The sequence below is a fragment of the Mesoplodon mirus genome, assembly GCF_964341445.2.
Source record: "Mesoplodon mirus genome assembly, chromosome: 9".
Taxonomy (NCBI): Eukaryota; Metazoa; Chordata; class Mammalia; order Artiodactyla; family Ziphiidae; genus Mesoplodon; species Mesoplodon mirus.
Window position 1 is genome coordinate 23,022,973 of NC_138985.1, and position 24,203 is coordinate 23,047,175.

General features: G+C 41.5%; 1 protein-coding gene across 1 annotated transcript in view; it reads right to left on the reverse strand.

The window, feature by feature from the left end:
* LAMB4 (laminin subunit beta 4) overlaps positions 1–24,203 on the reverse strand; it is a gene marked incomplete at both ends in the record, with an annotated part of 124,618 nt that overhangs the window by 64,280 nt on the left and 36,135 nt on the right. The window contains 6 exon segments of the mRNA XM_082632987.1: positions 374–505; positions 4,659–4,809; positions 5,959–5,975; positions 5,979–6,038; positions 8,364–8,473; positions 10,855–11,034. Coding sequence (XP_082489113.1) covers positions 374–505; positions 4,659–4,809; positions 5,959–5,975; positions 5,979–6,038; positions 8,364–8,473; positions 10,855–11,034 — 650 coding nt within the window.

Here is a 24,203-nt window from a genome sequence, read left to right on the forward strand (position 1 = left end):
CAAGGGCATAGTCACACACCATCCCCAGGGACATTAGCATGTCCTTTCCTCTCCATCTGGGAAGACAGCCATTCCTCAATACTGCATCTCTCCTTCCTACCATAAGAAACTGTAAATTCAGAGTCTGACTCTTCAACTCTCCAAAATCTTATTTTCTAGAAATTTTCATTTTGTAGAGAAATAAAGCTATTGAAGTTTTCCCCAGAGCCTCGAATTACGTTGAGCTGGCTTCTTCCTTTCCTTCATTCTATTCTTCAGGATAATAGGGCTTACACTGGCTGATCACTTACAGGGGCCACGCATGGTTCTAAGTGCATTACCCGGGTTATTTGCTTATAGCACAACAGACCAGGACCCTGAAGAAATGGTTTACCTCACTCTGGTCATCTGCTCGAATGCTTTGCTTCTGATTTCTCTTCAGGATTATGCTTCCTTTGTCAGTTACGAAATCATCTCCTTGTTGCTGGAAATACACATCACATGTAGGCAGAGCTGTTGCTAATATCTTAAAAAGAAACGACCGTTTAAGTAACCAACAAAAGTTCCAATTTTACCAGAGTTCAAGAGTTTCAGATTATATCATACTTTAAAAGGTAATCACGATTCTCACTTAGTAGCTTCAGGAAGAACACATAGAAGCAGCTTATAATTTTTTGTTTCTCTATGAAAAGGGGAAATTTTTAGTGGTCCCAAGCCTATGTGTTGGGTTTTCTTTTTAAGGGCTGCTCAACTAGTACAATTCTAAACTTTGAAAGCAGTTCTTCTTTTCTATTGGTTTTGTGGTGTTTCGAAAATTAACAACATGCATGATATACAGATTCAAAGATTATTAGATGTTGTAATGTTAACACTCTCCAGACCAATTTCTCTTAGTTCTCATGGTTTGCAGAATCTGGTCTTAAACGTTCCCATGAGAGATTATACCGGGATGCAAGATTCCACCAACCAAACTATTAAAACAGCAGAGTAGCATTCATGCAACTCCAGTTTCCTTAAAATCCTGGGTTTTATGGGACTCTGTTTTATATCATCTCCTTAGTCATCCAGCTGCCGACCCAGTTAGAATCTCCAATTGCTCGTTTCCAAATTCTCACTATACCCTAGACATCGGTGTTTGCTTGATGTTTCATTGTTGGTTTTACAGTCAAGGTTTTTAATTTCACAGGTTCCCTGGTTGTTTATCGTCAGCAGGAAGCCTTGAGGTCAGCAGTAGTCAACTTCAGGAACCCTCATACGCTGTGGTCACTATTCAGACTTTCAGCCATGCTCTCCAACCAGCTCCTCAACCTCTGTGATGAGGGCCCTTTGGACAGGCCACACTGGATTACGTTTATTTGTCCTCTTTTTTTTCCTCGCACCTATTGTGTTCATCTTGTAACACAAAATTATAAGCTATTTTACCACTTTTATACAGAAAACATATTATGGAATTAACTTTATATTATACTACATTAAATGCCGTACCATGTTAAATTCAATCAATATTAACTTTTGTGACCACAGTTAGTTTCTATAAGAAAACAAGCCAGTGTTTCCCAAACTGTGTACAAATCACCTGGGGATCTTGCTAACATGTAGACTGGATTCAATAGGTCTGGGTGGGGCCTGAGAGTCTCCAAGTCTAATGAATCCACAAGTGATGACACTATTGTTGGTCTACACACCACATTTTGAGTAGTAAGGATATTGCCATAGACTGAAGGTTTGTATCCCACTCCCCCTCTCCCAAATTCAAGTGTTGAAATCGAATCCCCAGTTGATGGTATTAGGAAGTGGGGTTTGGGGGAGGTGATTAGGATTAGTGCCCTTATAAAAGAGGCCCCAGAGAGCTCCCTTGTCATGTGAGGACTCAGCCATCTAAGAACCTGGAAGTGGGACTCAGACATTGAATCTGCAGGCACCTTGACCTTAGACTTCCCAGTCTGCAGAACTGTGAGAAATAAAGTTTATGTTGTTTATAAGCTACCCAGTCTATGGTATTTTTAGCAGCCCAGACAGACTAAGAAAGATTAGCTAGATAGACAGGTAGGTAAATGATAGGTGAACAGATAGATGATAGATAATAGGTAAACAGATGATTGAGAGATGATAGACAGATAGGTAGATATAGATACAAATATAGATATCTTTCTGAAGACCCACCAAGAAAGCTAATTGTCATGCTTCTTAGCTCTCCTACTTGAGTATTAAAACAATTATTTGAAAGCTGGGGTCTTGGATTCATGTTCTTTCATGTCTCCATCCCCATCCTCTCTCTTCTCCCTGAACCTTGCCCCTTCTCCATCCCTGTCTGGACTACTGCACCCTGAGCCCCTCCACCCCAGGCTCCACTTCTGCTGGATGGTGTCCGTAAGGGCACACAGGACAATCTTCATCACGTCATGCCTTTGCTCAGAAGGTTTCAACGAGTTCTCATTGCCCCAAGAAGAAAATTTCGTCTCTTTAATAGGAGAATCCAATTTTCTCTTCCAGTACCTCTTTCCTATATAAACTTTCTGTTCTACCTGCAAGTACACCTGCGTTGTTTCTCCTCTGAGCTGTTACTTAGAACTTTTCTGGTTGGACTGTCTTCTCCCCTCATCACCAATGGAAATGCTCATGGCTTTCTAGCCTCAGGCCAAATGATTCTACCTGTGTGTTAAGCCCATTCATAAAGGATCAGTTGTGGCTCCAAAATCCTAATGCACTTATGGACTCTCCTTGTTGTATGGCACTGCTCCCATCCTGAGCTATCTATGAAAAATATCAGCTATGGTTAAAAACTTCTAGAGGGCAGAGATGCTAACTAATCCCTTTCTACGCCAGTCTTAGCCTGGAGCTCAGCATTATGCACCTGGCTATAAACTGGGGTTCCTGTGACCCCCTCCTTGAGTTTGATCATTTGCTAGAATGGCTCACAGAACTCAGGGAAGCATTTATTTATATTTATTGGTTTACTATATAATAAAGGATATGATGAAGGATATAGATAAACACTCAGATGAAGATGTACATAGGGTGAGGACCGGAAGGATCCCAGACACAGGAGCGTCTGTCCCTTTGTGGCTGGGATGCACCACCCTCCCAGCACACAAATGTGGTCACCAACCTCGAAACTCTCTGAACCCAGTACTTTTGGGAATTGTATGGAGTCTTCAACCCACCCGCATGATGGATCATTACCTCAGTCTCCCTCACCTCTCCCCTTCCTAGAGGCTGGTGGGTGGAGCCAAAAGCTTCTAATCATGGCTTGGTTTTTCTGGTGACCAGCCACCATCCTGAAGCCATCCAGGAGCCCACCCACAGTCACCTCATCAGAACAAATGACACTTCTATCACCCAGGAAAGTCCAAAGGATTTGGGAGCTCTGTGTCAGGAACCAGAGTCAAAGGCCAAATTAGAACAAAAGATGTTCCCAGTGCTCATATCCCTTAGAAGATTACAAAGGTTTTGGGAGCTCTGTGCCAGGGACCAGGGGCCAAATTCACTATGTATATACATATATATTTTTTTCCTATTATTTCATGATAGTTTTAGCCTAAAAATAAATATCAATATTCTTTTCCCAAAGCTTTTTTTTTTTTTCAGTTACCATAATAAACCTGCAATACTAAAAGCAATGAAGAAGAATCTAGACATAGGATTGCTTTATCTTGATTCCACCCACCGCAGTTGTGAGTCTAGGTCGGGACAGTGCAAGCCTCCTTTTCTTGCCCTAATCTCAGTGAGTAAAAGAGCAAATTCCAAGCCTCTTAAGGGGTACTTTCATCCCTCCCACTAGTCGTGTCCAGATAAGGAAGAGACCTCAGGAAAAGACTTAGTCACTGGAACCTGGAATGTGTTCCCAATTTTCTATCCAAATCCTGTCTCCAGAATCAACTTTCACATGCCTTCTCCCCTTGAAGTCGTTTGCATCACATTGCCTTTTCCTTTGTCAGATTCCTGCTTGTGGCTGGAGTCAAAGGCATAAGAGTGCTATGGGAGGCTAACCTGTATTTTCTCTGATGGGTTCAGATGCCTGGGTTTGCCCCCCTCATAAGACTTTGGGATAAATATTTTTAGGGAGCATCTCCCGCAGGACTGCTGACTTGTAGGGAACGAAGCAGACCAAGCGACATTTCCAATCACACACCCCTATGGACAGCACTGAGGACTGCTAATCCGAGATGAGCTTCAGGAGGCCAGCGAGCACATCTTACACTTAGCTCAGTACCGTATTCATTCATTCATTCATTAGCAGAGATCCATGGCTTCCTACTATGCACCGATCATAGTGCTTGTCACTAGAGCAACAGTGGTGATGGGGTACACATCCTCCCTTCCCTCTCTCACGGTTTACAGTGTTGTCAGGGAGACAGACCAGGAAATGCTCAATAAACACATTCTATCTGATGGGTACCTTGAAAGAGCAAAACTCAAGTCCGTTTCATCACAACGTAATGCAATTCACACTTCTGTGCCAGGCTCTGTGCCAGAACAGGGATACAGAGATGAACAAAATGCAGACTCTGCCCTCAAGACTTTATAGAATCTGCAGTTCCATGATAGAATCCACTCTGCTCTGTGTTTGTGGGCAAAACCACTCTCTTCCGGGTAACTTACCCATGATCCCAAGGATGTGTGTATTTACCCACACCCCATCAAATGAAGTCTGTAAAGAGAGTCAATGAAATACGAACCAAAGGAGCCAGTCCCTGGAGTGGCGTGGCTTCCTCTGCCTCGTAGACGTAGAAATTCAAAGGAGCAAAGAAATAGCTGGGCGCTGGCTCCGTGCAGCTGCGACCTGTGACATGCGGATGACAATCACACTGCCCATCCTCGGGTGAGCACCTGAGGGAAAACAAACCCACCTCATAAAAAAAATGTGGAGGAGGGACGGGTGTAAGATAAGGGCCTTGGGGGTGCTGGGCTAAATGCCCCTTGGGTTTGGGCCCATTCTTTGAAACCATAAATCAGCCATCCTGGGGAGGATGTGGAGAAACAATGGATCTACACAGGTCAGGTTTTTTTTTTTTTTTTTTTTTTTTGCGGTACACGGGCCTCTCACTGCTGTGGCCTCTCCCGTTGCGGAGCACAGGCTCCGGATGCGCAGGCTCAGCGGCCACGGCTCACGGGCCTAGCTGCTCCGCGGCATGTGGGATCTTCCCGGACCCGGGCACGAACCCGTGTCCCCTGCATCGGCAGGCGGACTCGCAACCACTGCGCCACCAGGGAAGCCCCAGGTCAGGTTTTTTGTTTGTTTGTTTTTTAAACTTTTTATTTTATATTGGAGTATAGTTGATTAACAATGTTGTGTTAGTTTCAGATGTACAGCAAAGTGATTCAGTTATACACATACATGTATCTATTCTTTTTCAAGTTCTTTTCCGATTTAGGTTGTTACATAATATTGAGCAGAGTTCCCTGTGCTATACAGTAGGTCCTTGCTGGTTATCCATTTTAAATACAGCAGTGTGTCCATGTCAGTCCCAAACTCCCTAACTATCCGTCCCCCTGACCGCACCACCACCACCTTCCCCCCTAGTAACCATAAGTTTGTTCTCTCCATTCTACAGGTCTAGTCTTGACCAGCAAATCCAGATCAATGAAACTTTGGCTGCCACTTCTCTCCTCAGAGGCTCTCTGATTCTGCTCTAAAAACCGGGCAAAGGAGAGTGCAGGAGCTCTCTTTACAGGCTGACAAAAAGTTGGAGTTTTAGGCAGGTCAGATCACACATTTGCAGGCATCTTTCATACCACCTCAGGATGACAGTTCTACTGCCTGGGTATCTCACCCGTGGAAATATCTGAAGTGAAAGAAATCAGCTGGGCTATCGTTAATGTCTCAAGATCGTCGCTTTTCAATGCCCTTTGCTTGTCATGGAATGAACTCCTTCACCTATGACTATAAGCATGTCCAACTGAAATGTGCTTTTGTTTATTTGATGGAAATGGGAGTGAGGAATATTGTCACAAAACTTAGTCATTCATTTTACTGACACGTTGGAATAAGCACTTCAAATATCACAGTCACAGGGAGAACATCCATGGAGGTGATTTTCCAGTCCCCAGTATCCAACCTACAAAGAGAAAATGTTCAGTTGATTCCAGCCTTCAAGACATCTGCTGATCTGAAGTGTAATATTAAGAACACTACAGTTCCATCGACGCATAGCAAACACCCACGTGGCCTGAACAATCACACATTTAGATTGCTTGCCTAAGCACTTGGTAATGATCTTCTAAAAACACACACCTCCCATTTCTAGGACTTGAAATGAAGGAGACGGGGGTTTGTCTATGTATTGCTTTGAATGGAAATGCAATGGATAATCAACAAGGACCTACTCAGTATTCTGCAATAACCTAAATGAGAAAAGAATCTGAAAAAGAATAGATATATGCATATGTGTTAACTGAATCACTTTGCTGTACACCTGCAACTAACACAACATTGTAAATTAACTATACTCCAATAAAAAAAAAAAAGAAAGAAATGCAGTGGAAATCTCACAGTTCCTCTGATAGCGACAATGTTAGCTTCAAGCTGGGTTGTCTAAGGTCAGCCAGGAGAAATTCTTTGACTAGCCTACTTGCAAGTGCTTTCAGTCCCTTACCATGAAATCCCTAGGGATTTTTACTTACACACTATGGCAATGTTTGGGGCTAAAAAAAATCATTCAGGCTGATTTTGACATCTTATATGAATATCACAGTTTAGTAGAATCACTTGCTTATAAATAATTGTTTTGGCTAACAAACTCTCCCTGTGTGAGAGACTCAATTCTATTCGAGACTTTTATCATCATTGCAACATCTTGACCTTTATTTGATATAAACAGCTGGTGAGATATAAACAACTACTTCTTAAGTCTGACATTCACTGTAAAATACTCAGAAAAAGGCTTCCTCCTCAAATCTCCATTTAACAAACTCAGACAGAATTAAGATCTTAGTAGGCACGGAACTCTCATTTGAAGTTGGTTAAGTATCCGTATGTTTTTGGTTGTCATCTTGGAAAAATTTTATGTCCAGTTTACTCAAAAAGATTTTAAATATCAAAAGTTGACATTATTTGTTACAAAATGCAGCAAAGGGCATTTGATATTTTTCCCAAAACCAAACTTTAGTTTAGGCAAAAACAATGTGAACTGAGCTGCTTTATCCAGGATGGGGTTGTGAAAACCCCCTCTAGGCAGCGTATGCCGTCATGTTGGCCCCCCAGTGGACCATCCAGGGCACCATTGATAGATGTGCGGTACCAAGCAGATGCCTCAGCTCAGCCATGATGGACAAGTTCCCCCATCACTGGCCCCTGCTCTGTTATATTCCTTTTGCAGACACAATTAAGTACACAGTGGCAGTTCACAAGCCAACGAAAAAAGTCAGCCCGTGTCTAAGGTTTGTCTGGAATGATCTGACCTGGTGTCTCCGTTGATCTGTTCACCAGCTCTGCACTCTTTTTTCGTGTTGTCCACTCACGGTCATGGAGCTCGGCATGGCGCACCTTCCAACGTGAAACTTCTAGATTATTTGTCCCGTCGTACACAGAGTCCCCTCTACATATTTACTTCCTTGCTTTCTTTTCCCACCTCCTCTACCCCACCCCCATGTGTTTTCAGTAAAGCAACTTACAATATTAGCACAAAACTATGTCGTAACAGACATATGTTTCTTATTTATCAGCTACATTTCTTCAGACACATCAAGGTCACTGCTCTTTTATTAGGTTAAATTTTTGTTTTCTCTTTCTAAAATGTCAGGGTGGGCTGCCAAGATCAGAGGACAAAGAAAAGAGCTGGGTTTTTAACTCCCTAAATGTGTGACACATTTCTTATGGAGTGAAAAATGCTTTATTTTGCTAATTTGAGACATACATGCTCATGTGGGTAGTGGAGTCTGTCAAAAACCCAAGGGTTTATTTCCCACAGGAATCTACAATACATTTAAATCTAAGGGTTTTTTTTTTTTTTTAATGAGCTCATCCAAAATACTTTTAGGCATGGAGTGGTAATGGTGGGAAAGAGACTGTGTATAAGAAATAGAAGAAAAGGCCCCATGATCTGGTGAGTTTAACAAGGGGGCCAGATAAATGCTCTTATCTTCTACTGCTTGGTACTTCCAAGAGAACAGAGGATAAAACTATTGCTGTCGGTGCCTGGGTTGATTCAGTCCCAACTGGTAAATGTCACAGTGCTGGTAAATGTTTAACCACTAGCTCTCTGCAGAAAGATGGTGGCTGATTTCCAGTGTTTGCTTATTCCTGTAGTGTAAATACTTTTACCACGGGAGTACCGAAATACAATAGGACAAGGAAAGCAATCAACAGGACCAAGTCTCTTCTAGGCAATGCCAGTGGAAGACTGCATCACTCCCTAAAGGTGATATCAGAGACAAATACATATAGTGCATTCTTCACAGTGTGGTCCAGTAGCAAGAGACTGACACAAGCATTGGCCTGTTTCCACATCACAGGTCAAGAGGGGCATAATCCTTAGGGGGTTACAGTCACAGGCTGAAGGCACAGCACACACAATTATTCTCATTTTGATTTCTCCACACTGGTAAATGTCCTTAACAGCTTACACTGAGCCAAACACGTGGCCACGAGAACACAGAGCAGCCTGCCCTGCCAAGTTCATTGTCTGCCTGGCTGCACTATTACTGGACTGCATTTAACCCCGCACGGGAAATGCAGTGCCAGACACTTTTGCAGCCCTCATGTGGTTCTACTGGATGGCAATTAGGAGGAGACAAGAGGTCATGCATGTTGCGGACCTGGGCACAGTTCTGAATGATGCTGGCTGGGTCGGATGACTAAGGGAAGGGTTTCTGAGTGTCACCGTTACTACCTACAGCTCCCTCTCTGGCAGATGCACCTATGATAACCCTTTCTCTCCTCTCTCTTTCTTAGCACCTCGTTACTTTTTATTTCCATTCCCTCTTTCCTCTTTCTCTTCCACCCATTGGCATTGCTAGCCCTACTTATGTTGTAAAGGCTAAGAAATTGTGCAACCAGAGCCAAGATGTGTATTTCCCCTGCAGGAAAAGCCAATGTGCATGGAAACAGCCCAAATGTCCATCAACTGATGAGTAGATTAATTGTGGTATACCCATACAATGGAATATTATTCAGCAATAAAAAGAAATGAAGTACTGATATCTGCTACAACATGGATGAACCTTGAAAACATTATGGTAAGCAAAAGAAGACAGACACAAAAGACCACATATTATATGACTCCATGTGTATGAAATGTCCAAGATAGGCAAATCTATAGAAACAGAAAGCATATTAATGCTTGCCTAGGGCTGGGGGGATAGGGAGGTGGCAGCTAAGGCATGGGGTTTCCTTTCTTTCCTTTTGTATGGTAAAATACGTAGAACATAAAATTTACCATCTTCACCATATTTAAGTGTACAGGTCAACAATGTTAAGTACACTCACACTGTTGTGCAGTCAATCTCCAGAACTCTTTTCCTCTTGCAAAACTGAAACTCTGTACCCATTAAATACCATCTCTCCCCATTCTTCCTCCCTTCACCCCAGCTCTTGGCCACCACCATTCTACATTCTGTTAATATGGATTTAACTATTCTGGATACTTCATATTAGTGGAATCATACAATATTTTTCCTTTGGGGTCTGGCTTATTTCACTTAGCATAATGTTTTCAAGGTCCATCCATATTATAGGCTGGATCAGGATTTCCTTCCTTTTTTAAGGCTGAATAATATTCCACTGTGTTTACCTACCACATTTTGTTTATCCATTCATTCACTGATGGATACTTGGGTTGCTTCCATCTTTTGACTGTTGTGAATAATGCTTCCTCACATTTCTATTTGGGGTAATGAAAATATTCTAAAATTGACTGTAGTGATGGTTATACACTCTGAATATACTAAAAATCACTGAATTGTACACTTTAAAAAGTGAACTGTGTGTGAATTATGTGTAACTAAAGCTCTTACAAAAGAAAAAACAAAGCAAAACAAAAAACCAACGTTTGGTCCATTTCTCGGAGGGCACAATGTTAGTGAACCAGGGGAAATGCCTGGAGTACTGAAAGGTATAATAGGAAATTACATAATTCATTATGCTGAAATTTAATTTTGCATCAAGTCCAAAAAGAAGAGCTTTTTCTTTTTTTTCTTTTTTTTTTTTTAACAGAATGATTCATCTTGCTGCTTTCTAAACATGCAAATAATCCAGTTCCTTATATGGGCAAAACCGAAGAGCATGACACTATGACCAAAGGGAAATAATTAACCCAGATTCTCTGTGGAATCAGCAGCTCTGTGAGACCCCAGGCAGCCCTGAGTTTCTGTGATCCTAGAGCCAATGGCCTCCCCATTTGGCCCCAGAAAACTCTGAGGTTATTTCTATTTCCCCATAGCCCCTTCCTTGCTTCTTTCTTTCCTTTTCTTTGACAGAGTACATAAGACAATACTAAAAGCAGTATGAGAGGGAGAAAATAATTTAAAAAATAAAAAGAAGCCCCCCACTTGAAAATTGCCTAAGAAGTCATCAATCTATGCAAAAATGCATAATGTAATTTAACAAATTTGTAGAGTAGACTCCTAGTGGAGGATTTTTTTTTTTAAGTTTTCATAACCTGGCATTAAATTTCTTCGCATTTCCCCGTGTTTGCTCCAGCAGCGAAAATGTGAGCGCCCCCTGTTGGTTCTTCATGATAAACTCAGCAAACCACCTGAAAAAGTTCTCTACTAACTTAATAAAATTTGTGGGAGGTTTGGTACACTTAAAAAAAAAAAAAATCCAGAAGCTGGTAGGACTCAGGTACTTACAATAACCAAATTTTAGACCTGACAGAGGCAGCTCCAAGCCTTAAAATGCATTCAGGTTGGCAGCCCAGGCCCTGTTGACTTAACGCTGACAGCCCAGGGGGTCGGTGACGGTCAGTCCGTAGTGGTTGGTCTTGCATCGGTCGCACTCGGCTCCTTCCACGTTCTCCTTACACAGGCACTGGCCGGCCAAAGACCCCAAGTCAGGATCAGAGCGGCTCACACAAAAGCCACCCGAAATGGTCCCATCAGTGTCACATTCACAAGCTGGGAAGACAGACATACATTATCTTAGTTAACTGCAAATTGTGGGAACCTTGAAATATAAGCGTAACATTTTACCTTCACTATAACTATTTTAGTTTGTTTAAATCAATAAATATGTTTAAGTAATTAGACCAGAGAGCAAGGGCTGCTCAGAAATATCTCCCACATCTCTGGACTTGGAAAATATTGAATAATTCTAGGGAGATATCTATCTATCTATCTATATCTATCTATCTAGACAGATATAGATAGATAGATAGATAGTGTGACTGTAAAGGAAGAGGACCAGAAACAGTGTGCTATTATGAAAACAGGATGTTAAGAATAGATTGATGAAATAGAACAAACAACCCTAAAATTTGTATGGACCACAAACAACCTCAAATATCCAAAGCAATCTTAAGAAGAAAAAGCTGGAGCCACCATGCTTCTTGATTTCAAACCATGTTATAGAGCTACAGTAATCAAAGGAGTATGGTACTGGCATAAAGACGAACATAACTCAGTGGAATAGAATAGAGAGCACAGAGATAAACCCACACATGTATGGTCAATTAATTTATGACAAAGGAACCAAGAGTATAAAATGGAGAAAGGACAGTCTCTTCTATAAATGGTGCTGGGAAAACTGGACAGCCACATAAAAAAGACGAAAACTGAACGATTATCTTACACCATATGCAAAAATTGACTCAAAATGGTTAAAGACTTGATTGTAAGATCTGAAACTATACAATTCCTAGAAGAAAACATATGCAGTAAACTATTTGACATTGGTCCTGGCAATGATTTTTAGATTTGACACCAAAAGCAAAGGCAACAACAGCAAAACTAAGTGGGACTGAACTAAAAAGCTTCTGCACAGCAAAGGAAACCATCAACAAAATGAAAAGGCAACCTACCAAATATGAAAAAAATATTTGCAAATCATATATCTGGAAAGAGATTAATATCCAAAATATATAAAGAATTCATACAATTCAATAGCAAAACCCCACAAACAATCCAACTGAAAAAATGGGCAGAGGATCTGAACAGATATTTTTCCAAAGATGACATAGAGATGGCCAACAGGTACATGAAAAGATGTTCAACATCACTAATCATCAGGGAAATGCAAATCAAAACCACAAGGATATACCACCTCACACCTGTTAAAACAGCTGTTATCAAAAAGACAAGAAATAACAAGTGTTGTCAAAGACGTAGGAAAAAGGCAACGCTTTGGCACTGGTGGTGGGAATGTAAACTGGTGCAGCCACTTTGGAAAACAGTATGGAGGTTTCTCAAAAAATTAAAAATAGAGCTACCATATGATCCAGCAATTTCACTTCTGGGTATTTATCAGAAGGGAATGAAAATACTAATTCAAAAAGACACATGCACCCCAATGTTCACCTCAGCACTATTTACAATAGCCAGGACATGGAAGCAACCTAAGTGTCCATCAACAGATGAATGGATAAAGAAATGTGGTATATATACAATGGAATATTATTCAGCCTAAAAAGAACAAAATCTTACCTTTTGCAACAACATGGATGAAACTTGAGGGCATTATGCTACATGAAATAAGTCAGACAGAGAAAGACAAATATTGATACCGTATGATCTCACTTATATGTAGAATCTTAAAAAACTGTCCAAACCAAACTCATAGAGGCAGAGAAAAGGTTGCTGGTTTCCAGGGGTGGGGATGGGTGAAATGGGTGAAGGGGGTCAAAAGGTACAAACTTCCAGTTACAAAATAAGTCATGGATGTAATGTACATCATGGTGATTATAGTTAATAACACTGTATGGTTTATTTGAAAGTTGCTAAGAAAATAGTTCTTAAAAGTTCTCATCGCAAGGGAAAAAACTGTAACTATATGTGATGATGGATGTTAACTAGATTCCCGTGGTGATTGTTTTGCAATACATACAAATATGAATTGTGGAATTCCCTGGTGGCACAGTAGTTAAGAATCCACCTGCCAATGCCCTGGTCTGGGAAGACTCCACATACCGCAGAACAACAAAGCCAGTGCGCCACAACTATTGAGCCTGCTCTCTAGAACCACAACTACTAAGCCCACGTGCAACAACTAGTGAAGCCCGTGCGCCTAGAGCCCAGGCTCCGTAACAAAGAGAAGCCACCGCAATGAGAAGCCTGCACATAACAATGAAGAGTAGACCCTGCTCGCCACAACTAGAGAAAGCCCGCACGCAGCAACAAAGACCCAACGCAGCCAAAAATAAATAAATAAATTTATTTTTTTAAAAAATAGAAAAAAAAGGAATCATGTGAGACACATGAAACTAATATAATGTGATATGTCAATTATATCTCAGTTTAAAAATTAGATTATTTGGGGGGTGATGAAAATGTTATGGAGCTAAGTCCATGTGGTGGGTGCAAAACACTGTGCCCGTGAATTGCTGTTCACTTTAAATGGTTAATTTTATGTTATGGGAATTTCACCTCAATTTTTAAAAGGCTCTAAAAGGCGAAAATAAGGTCAAGAGATAAGAGTGGGATGCTGTAATGAAATATATATCATATATATTTGATCTCATTCACTATAAAGGCATCAAGGGACATGACATAGAGGAAAAAACATCACATAAAATGTCGACCAAATCTCTGAAACACGGTTAATAAAGTAAATCTGTCCTTCCCCAGCACAGAAAAATATGTTGCAAGGGTAAGTGCTATCATTCTTTTTGATTCGTCTTGGAAGGAGCACCTACAAGAAAGAAAAAGGAATAAGAAATGTTCGAATCTTTATTTTTGGAAATCTGTTGTGGGGCAAAAGCTTGGATGAAGAGATTCTGGAAAATGAGATAAACAGTCATCTGTAGCAAAGGTGTAACAAAAAGTAACCACCTTCCACACTTTTTTTTTCCCAGTAGAAACTCAAACAACTAAAAGAAGGAACATCATATGAAAAAGGATGCTGATAGTACAAACAACTCCAGAGGGTAGAAGTTAGAAAAGGTAGGGCTTGACTGAGTATAAGGAAGGAATCTCTAACAGTTAAGGCTTCCCAATAGAGCAGTGACCCTCTCATCATTGGAGGTGTCCAGGCAGGGGCTGGCACAGCACTGGTTGTGGCTTTGGTATACAGGACAAGTGCATTGGTAGACATTAGATGACCATCAAGGTCTCTTGTATCTTTTTGGTGCTGTGTTTCCAAGGGATTCCACTTTTAAGGAAAGAAACAAAGATGAAAAAAAATGAATATCCTGATTCTAAGAAACAATTATGTAAGATTTATACATGTTTGCTTTGGACTAATAAAAACAAAACCCTCAAGTCTAAAGCAATGTTTACATAACCACCATTTAGGTTATTAGTGAGTTTAGAAGAAAAAATCCAGTCTGGAAACACTGAAGCAAACAGTTGTCTGACAGAATCTCTTGATTTTCTTTCTTTATATATTTCTTTTTGCTGCGTTGGGTCTTCACTGTTGCTCGCAGGCTTTCTCTAGTTGTGCTGAGCGGGGGCTACTCTTTACTGCAGTGCGTGTGGTTCTCATTGCGGTGGCTTCTCATCGCGGAGCATGGGTTGTAGGCATGCAGGCTTCAGTAAATGTGGCACGTGGGCTCAGTAGTTGTGGCTCGCTGACTCTAGAGTGCAGGCTCAGTAGTTGTGGCGCACGGGCTTAGTTGCTCTGCGGCATGTGGGATCTTCCCGGACCAGGGCTCGAACCCGTGTCCTCTGCATTGGCAGGTGGATTCTTAACCACTGAGTCACCAGGGAAGTCCTCTTTTGGTTTTGAATGGTTTGTTATTAGATTGTGACTGGTGACAAAAATCTTACTGTGGAAAACCAACATTGGGTTCTGTTAGGTTTGGGGAAAAAGCCCACAGTTTTCTTCTAATCAAAGCCAGTTGCTTCTAGGAAGGAGGACCAAACTGGGTTCATTTTATAAGTAGCCAAAAGGGAAAAAGCTCAGCTTTATTTGGGAGACACTCCAAAGGGTCAGCAGTGACTTCCAGAGTATAATTTAATTATACACAGAAATGTTCTTTGGGACATTTACTTTGAAATAACCCTATGTATGGTCTTTAGAGTAGAAGTCCAATAAAATCGCTTGGTGTCACGCAATTTAATTCCAGCAAACTTACACTATCAGCGGTGGAGTCTACCAAATATTTGTTTTTTTCTGTGTCACATTTAACTGTGTCTTAAATCATAGAAGACTTAAAATTTGTCATCTCTTAGGCCTGAGATCTGATCATGTAAACATTTAGGCTCAAACTAGGACAACTTAGAGAAAATTTATATGAGAATACTGGTCAGTCTTAATACACGTCATTTGTATATACACACACATAAACATGTGTTTAGGTAAACTGGGAGAAACTGGGAAGTCTCATAATGGTCATTTTTACAAGCTCCTCATTTGCCTTTCCTCAAGAAATTCCTTACTTCCAAAGGATGGTTTCTTAATTTCATAGCAGGGGTACTAGTTTTCTTTCCTTGTTTTCCTCCAAAAGCATCATCAAGTTAATACCAAGTGGTTCTTAAGGAACAAGACTCTGGTTGATGCATGTGAAATATTTGGTTTAGTTATTTCCAATCTCTTTCCAGACTCCTAAATTATCTGTTTCAAAACTGTATTTCCCTGGGACTTCTCTAGTGGTGCAGTGGTTAAGAATCCGCCTGCCAGTGCAGGGGACTCGGGTTTGAGCCCTGGTCTAGTCTAGGAAGATCCCACATGCCGCGGGGCAACTAAGCCCGTGCACCACAACTACTGAGTCTGTGCTCTAGAGCTCGTGTGCCTAGAGCCCGTGCTCTGCAACAAGAGAAGCCACTGCAATGAGAAGCCCAGGCACCGCAACTAGAGAAAGCCCGCACGCAGCAACGAAGAACCAACACAGCCAAAAATAAATAAATAAATTCAACCCCCCCCCCATTTTCCTGATTCCATCCAAGAGAGAAATTTCATCTTCTTTTACAAATGCGGAGCTTTATAAACATTAATAAATGTTGTATGTGTATATGTGTGTGTGTGAGAGAAAGACAGTGAGAAACAGACAGAGAGAGAGACAGAGGGAGTTTGATCACAGATTCTGGTAAAAAAAAATATGACACCTAGGACATTGATTTAAAGAAATATATTTTCTGAGGATTCTGTATAGTTTCAAGCAGGTCATGTAAGGTAAACTTTTATACAATCAGCTACCTACTGAGTGATCTGAGCAAAAAAAACCTTCATTTATGCTTATTCCACATCATGAATATTTAAAGTTTGAAATCTAGGACACTGCATGTATTTGGGTGGCTACTGATTTACTTTTGCTCAAGACTTCAATTTATGTATTATGATTAAATAAAGTTTGAAACTGGAGTTTCATAGCAAGTTCTGCCTGCCACCAATATAAAATAACATTATATTGATGATACAGCCTAAGAAGCAGGATTTCTAGATATCGGGAGAGGCCATCTACCATGGGTCCTGGGCATCTGAACATTTTTGCTGAGTGTGTTAACAATAAGGCCTTGATGGCTCTTTGCTCAGGCCATTTCTCCAGGTTGTGTTTGTAGTAAGCTACCTTGAGGGATGAGGTAACAGTTTCCCCCAGAAAAAGAACGGGCTTACTCCCACTTGCTATAAAAGCAATGAATTCTCCAAACTCAGTGTTCCTGGGCTGTGACATAAGCTCATTAGCTGTGCAGGATCCAGATGGTGTCCTCTGAGTTGCCCCATGGGCCTTGGGGACATGGGAACTCACACAAACATCTCATTGCTTACTGTGCTGTCAGCAATAAAGTGCTTTGTCTTTGACCCAGGAGTTTGATGTCTTCTGCCAGCATCCATGAAACAATAACAAGCTAACCTGTTAGTTTGCCAGTGGAGTTAAGATCTCGGACCCAGTAACTCACACTGGGCATCTGAAGTCAGGTTGGAGTATCTTTCTAGGTAACAATCTATAGCACTACTGGGGCGAGAGTGAGGCAAGCGGGGGGCCCAGGGCACACGATTTAAGGAGGCACCTGCTGTCAGCCGTGTACTCACATGACTCAGAGTGACGTGTCCTTAAATGTGGGGACCTAGGTGCTTTTCTTGCCTCTCCCTAGTCTCAGTCCTGTAGGAAAAGGCAAACTAATGATGAGATACTATTTCATTAGCAAAAATTAAGTGTGAAGGAGCTTCAAGATGGCGGAAGAGTAAGACGCAGAGATGACCTTCCTCCCCACAAATACATCAGAAATTCATCTACACGTGGAACAACTCCTACAGAACACCTACTGAACGCTGGCAGAAGACCTTAGACCCCCCGAAAAGCAAGAAATTCCCCATGTACCTGGGTAGAGCAAAAGAAAAAAGGAAAAACAGAGACAAAAGAATAGGGACGGGACCTGCACCAGTGGGAGGGAGCCGTGAAGGAGGAAAGGTTTCCACACACTAGAAGCCCCTTCGCGGGCGGAGACTGCGGGTGGCGGAGGGGGAGAGCTTCGGAGCCACGGAGGAGAGCACAGCCACAGGGTGCGGAGGGCAAAGCGGAGAAATTCCCCCACAGAGGATCGGTGCTGACTGGCACTCACCAGCCCGAGAGGCTTGTCTGCTCACCCGCCGGGGCGGGCGGGGCTGGGAGCTGAGGCTCCGGCTTCGGAGGTTGGAGCGCAGGGAGAGGACCGGGGTTGGCTGCGTGAACACAGCCTGAAGGGGTTAGTGCACCACAGCTGGCCGGGAGGGAGTCGGGGAAAACTCTGGACCTGCCGAAGAGGCAAGAGACTTTTTCTTCCCTCTTTGTTTCCTGGTGCGCGAGGAGAGGGGATTAAGAGCACCACTTAAAGGAGCTCCAGAGATGGGCGCGAGCCGCGGCTAAAAGCGCGGACCCCAAAGACGGGCGTGGGACACTGGGGCTGCTGCTGCTGCCGCCAAGAAACCTGTGTGCCAGCACAGGTCACTATCCCCACCTCCCCTCCCGGAGCCTGTGCAGCCCGCCACTGCCAGGGTCCGGTGATCCAGGGACAACTTCCCCGGGAGAACACACGGCGCCCCTCAGGCTGGTGCAACATCATGCCAGCCTCTGCCGCCGCAGCCTCGCCCTGCATCCGTACCCCTCCCGCCCCCCGGCCTGAGTAAGCCGGAGCCCCTGAATCAGCGGCTCCTTTAACCCCGTCCTGTCTGAGCGAACCACACGCAGAGGCGGGGCCAAATACAAAGCTGAACCCCGGGAGCTGTGCGAACAAGGAAGAGAAAGGGAAATCTCTCCCAGCAGCCTCAGGAGCAGCATGTTAAATCTCCACAATCAGCTTGATGTACCCTGCATCTGTGGAATACCTGAATAGACAACGAATCATCCCAAACTGAGGAGGTGGACTTTGGGAGCAAAGCAATATATATATATTTTTTCCCTTTTTCTCTCTCTTTTTTTTTTTTTTGGCAGTACGCGGGCCTCTCACTGTTGTGGCCTCTCCCGTTGCGGAGCACAGGCTCCGGACGTGCAGGCTCAGCGTCCATGGCTCACAGGCCCAGCCGCTCCGTGGCACTTGGTATATTCCCAGACCGGGGCACGAACCCGTGTCCCCTACATCGGCAGGCAGACTCTCAACCACTGCGCCACCAGGTACGCCCTCCCTTTTTCTCTTTTTGTGAGTGTGTATGTGTATCCTTCTGTGTGTGATTTTGTCTGTATAGCTTTGCTTTTACCATTTGTCCTAGGGTTTTGTCTGTCCATTTTGCCTTTTTTTTTAACTTTAAAAAATTTTTTTCTTAAAAATTATTTTTTATTTTAATAACTTTATTTAATTTCACTTTATTTCATTTTATTTTACCTTCTTCCTCTCTCTCTCTCTTTCTTTCTATTTTTTCTCCCTTTTATTCTGAGCTGTGTGGATGACAGGCTCTTGGTGCTCCAGCCAGGTGTCAGGGCTGTGCCTCTGAGGTAGGAGAGCCCAGTTCAGGACACTGGTCCACCAGAGACCTCCCAGCTCCATGTAATATCAAATGGCGAAAAACTCCCAGAGATCTCCGTCGCAAGGTCAAGACCCAGCTTCACTCAACGACCAGCAAGCTACAGTGCTGGACACCCTATGCCAAACAACTAGCAAGACAGGAACATAACCCCATCCATTAGAAGAGAGGCTGCCTAAAATCATAATAAGGCCACAGACACCCCAAAAAACACCACCAGATGTGGACCTGCCCACCAGAAAGACAAGATCCGGCCTCATCCACCAGAACACAGGCACTAGTTCCCTCCACCAGGAAGCCTACATAACCCACTGAACCGACCTTAGCCACTGGGGACAGACACCAAAAACAACAGGAACTACGAACCTGCAGCCTATGAAAACTAGACCCCAAACACAGTAAGTTAAGCAAAATGAGAAGACAGAAAAACACACAGCAGGAGAAGGAGCAAGGCAAACACCCACCAGACCTAACAAATGAAAAGGAAATAGGCAGTCTACCTGAAAACGAATTCAGAATGATGATAGTAAAGATGATCCAAAATCTTGGAAATAGAGAAAATACAAGAAACTTTTAACAAGGACCTAGAAGAACTAAAGAGCAAACAAACAGTGAGGAACAATACAATAAATGAAATTAAAAATACTCTAGAAGGGATCAATAGCAGAATAACTGAGGCAGAAGAACGGATAATTGACTTGGAAGATAAAATAGTGGAAATAACTACTGCAGAGCAGAATAAGTAGAAAAGAATGAAAAGAATTGAGGACAGTCCCAAAGACCTCTGGGACAACATTAAACACACTAACATTCGAATTATAGGGGTCCCAGAAGAAGAAGAGAAAAAGAAAGTGACTGAGAATATATATGAAGAGATTAAAGTTGAAAACTTCCCTAATATGGGAAAGGAAATAGTCAATCAAGTCTAGGAATTGCAGAGTCCCATACAGGATAAATCCAAGAAGAAACACGCCAAGACACATGTTAATCAAACTGTCAAAAATTAAATACAAAGAAAAAATATTAAAAGCAGCAAGGGAAAAACAACTAATAACATAGAAGGGAATCTCCATAAGGTTAACAGCTGATCTTTCAGCAGAAACTCTGCAAGCCAGAAGGGAGTGGCAGGACATACTTAAAGTGATGGAAGGGAAAAAACTACAACCAAGATTACTCTATCCAGCAAGGATGTCATTCAGATTCGACAGAGAAATTAAAACCTTTACAGACAAGCAAAAGCTAAGAGAATTCAGCACCACCAAACGAGCTTTACAACAAATGCTAAAGGAACTTCTCTAGGAATGAAACACAAGAAAAGGAAAATAACAATAACAAACCCAAAACAATTAAGAAAATGGTAATAGGGACATACATGTCGACAATTACCTTAAATGTAAATGGATTAAATGCTCCAACCAAAAGACATAGACTGGCTGAATGGATACAAAAACAAGACCCATATATATGCTGTCTACAAGAGACCCACTTCACACCTAGAGACACATACAGACTCAAAGTGAGGGGATGGAAAAAGATATTCCATGCAAATGGAAATAAAAAGAAAGCTGGAGTAGCAATTCTCATATCAGACAAAATAGACTTTAAAATAAAGACTATTACAAGAGACAAAGAAGGACACTACATAATGATCAAGGGATCGATCCAAGAAGATATAACAATTGTAAATACTTATGCACCCAACATAGGAGCACCTCAATACATAAGGCAAATACTAACAGCCATAAAAGGGGAAATCAACAGTAACACAATCATAGTAGGGGACTTCAACACCCAACTTTCACCAATGGACAGATCAGCCAAAATGAAAATAAAGAAGGAAACACAAGCTTTAAATGATACATTAAACAAGATGGACTTAATGGATATGTATAGGACATTCCATCCAAAAACAACAGAATACATATTCTTCTCAAGTGCTCATGGAACATTCTCCAGGATAGATCATATCTTGGGTCACAAATCAAGCCTTGGTAAATTTAAGAAAATTGAAATCGTATCAAGTACCTTTTCTGACCACAACACTATGAGACTAGATATCAATTACAGGAAAAAATCTGAAAAAATAGAAACACATGGAGGCTAAACAATACACTACTTAATAACCAAGAGATCACTGAAGAAATCAAAGAGGAAATCAGAAAATACCTAGAAACAAATGACGATGAAAACATGACGACCCAAAACCTATGGGACGCAGCAAAAGCAGTTCTAAGAGGGAAGTTTATAGCAATATAATCCTACCTTAAGAAACAAGAAACATCTCAAACAACCTAACCTTACACCTAAAGCAATTAGAGAAAGAAGAACAAGAAAACCACAAAGTTAGCAGAAGGAAAGAAATCATAAAGATCAGATCAGAAATAAATGAAAAAGAAATGAAGGAAACGATAGCAAAAATCAAAAAAACTAAAAGCTGGTTCTTTGAGAAGATAAACAAAATTGATAAACCATTAGCCAGACTCATCAAGAAAAAAAGGGAGAGGACTCAAATCAGTAGAATTAGAAATGAAAAAGGAGAAGTAACAACTGACACTGCAGAAATACAAAGGATCATGAGAGATTACTACAAGCAACTCTATGCCAACAAAATGGACAACCTGGAATAAATGGACAAATTCTAAGAAATGCACAACCTTCCAAGACTGAACCAGGAAGAAACAGAAAATAAGAACAGACCAATCACAAGCACTGAAATTGAAACTGTGATTTAAATTCTTCCAACAAACAAAAGCCCAGGACCAGATGGCTTCACAGGTGAATTCTATCAAACATTTAGAGAAGAGCTAACACCTATCCTTCTCAAACTCTTCCAAAATATAGCAGAGGGAGGAACACTTCCAAACTCATTCTATCTATGAGGCCACTATCACCCTGACACCAAAACCAGAGAAAGATGTCAGAAAGAAAGAAAACTACAGGCCAATATCACTGATGAACATAGATGCAAAAATCCTCAACAAAATACTAGCAAACAGAATCCAACAGCACATTAAAAGGATTATACATCATGACCAAGTGGGGTTTATCCCAGGAATGCAAGGATTCTTCAATATACACAAATCAATCAATGTGATACACCATATTAACAAATTGAAGGAGAAAAGCCATATGATCATCCCAATAGATGCAGAGAAAGCTTTTGACAAAATTCAACACCCATTTATGATAAAAGCCCTCCAGAAAGTAGGCATAGAGGGAACTTTCCTCAACATAATAAAGGCCATATATGACAAACCCACAGCCAACATCGTCCTCAATGGTGAAAAACTTAAACCATTTCCACTAAGATCAGGAACAAGACAAGGTTGCCCACTGTCACCACTCTTATTCAACATAGTTTTGGAAGTTTTAGTCACAGCAATCAGAGAAGAAAAAGAAATAAAAGGACTCCAAATTGGAAAAGAAGAAGTAAAGCTGTCACTGTTTGCAGATGACATGATACTATACATAGAGAATCTTAAAGATGCTAGCAGAAGACTACTAGAGTTAATCAATGAATTTGGTAAAGTTGCAGGATACAAAATTAATGCACAGAAATCTCTTGCATTCTTATACACTAATGATGAAAAATCTTAAAGTGAAAATAAGAAAACACTTCCATTTACCATTGCAACAAAAAGAATAAAATATATAGGAATAAACCTACCTAAGGAGACAAAAGACCTGTATGCAGAAAATTATAAGACACTGATGAAAGAATTTAAAGATGATACAAGTAGATGGAGAGATATACCATGTTCTTGGATTGGAAGAATCAATATTGTGAAAATGACTCTACTACCCAAAGCAATCTACAGATTCAATGCAATCCCTATCAAACTACCATTGGCATTTTTCACAGAGCTAGAGCAAAAAATTTCACAATTTGTATGGAAACACAAAAGACCGCGAATAGCAAAGCAATCTTGAGAAAGAAAAACGGAGCTGGAGGAATCAGGCTCCCTGACTTCAGACTATACTACAAAGCTACAGTAATCAAGACAGTATGGTACTGGCACAAAAACAGAAATATAGATCAATGGAACAGGAGAGAAAGCCCAGAGATAACCCCACGCACATATGGGCACCTTATCTTTGATAAAGGAGGCAAGAATATACAGTGGAGAAAAGATGGCCTCTTCAGTAAGTGGTGCTGGGAAAACTGGACAGTTACATCTAAAAGAATGAAATTAGAATACTCCCTAACACCATACTCAAAAATAAACTCAAAATGGATTAAAGACCTAAATATAAGGCCAGACACTATCAAACTCTTAGAGGAAAACATAGGCAGAACACTCTATGACATAAATCACAGCAAGATCCTTTTTGACCCACCTCCTAGAGAAATGGAAATAAAAACGAAAATAGGGCTTCCCTGGTGGCGCAGTGGTTGAGAGTCTGCCTGCCAATGCAGGGGACACGGGTTCGTGCCCCGGTCCAGGAGGATCCCACATGCCACAGAGCGTCTGGGCCCGTGAGCCATGGCCACTGAGCCTGCGCATCTGGAGCCTGTGCTCCGCAACGGGAGAGGCCGCAGCAGTGAGAGGCCTGCGTACTGCAAAAAAAACCAAACCAAAACAAAAAAAGCCCAAAAAATAAACAAATGGGACCTAATAAAACTTCAAAGCTTTTGCACAGCAACGGAAACCATAAACAAGACCAAAAGACAACCCTCAGAATGGGAGAAAATATTTGCAAATGACGCAACTGACAAAGGATTAATCTCCAAAATTTACAAGCAGCTCATGCAGCTCAATATCAAAAAACAAACAACCCAATACAAAAATGGGCAGAAGACCTAAATAGACATTTCTCCAAAGAAAATATACAGATTGCCAAACAAAGACATGAAAGGATGCTCAACATCACTAATCATTAGAGAAATGCAAATCAAAACTACAATGAGGTATCATCTCACACTGGTCAGAATGGCCATCATCAAAAAAATCTACAAACAACAAATGCTGGAGAGGGTGTGGAGAAAAGGGAACCCTCTTGCACTGTTGGTGGGAATGTAAATTGATACAGCCACTATGGAGAACAGTATGGAGGTTCCTTAAAAAACTAAAAATAGAACTACCATATGACCCAGCAATCCCACTACTGGGCATATACCCTGAGAAAACCATAATTCAAAAAGAGTCATGTACCACAATGTTCATTGCAGCTCTATTTACAATAGCCAGGACATGGAAGCAACCTAAGTGTCCATCGACAGATTAATGGATAAAGAAGATGTGGCACATGTATACAA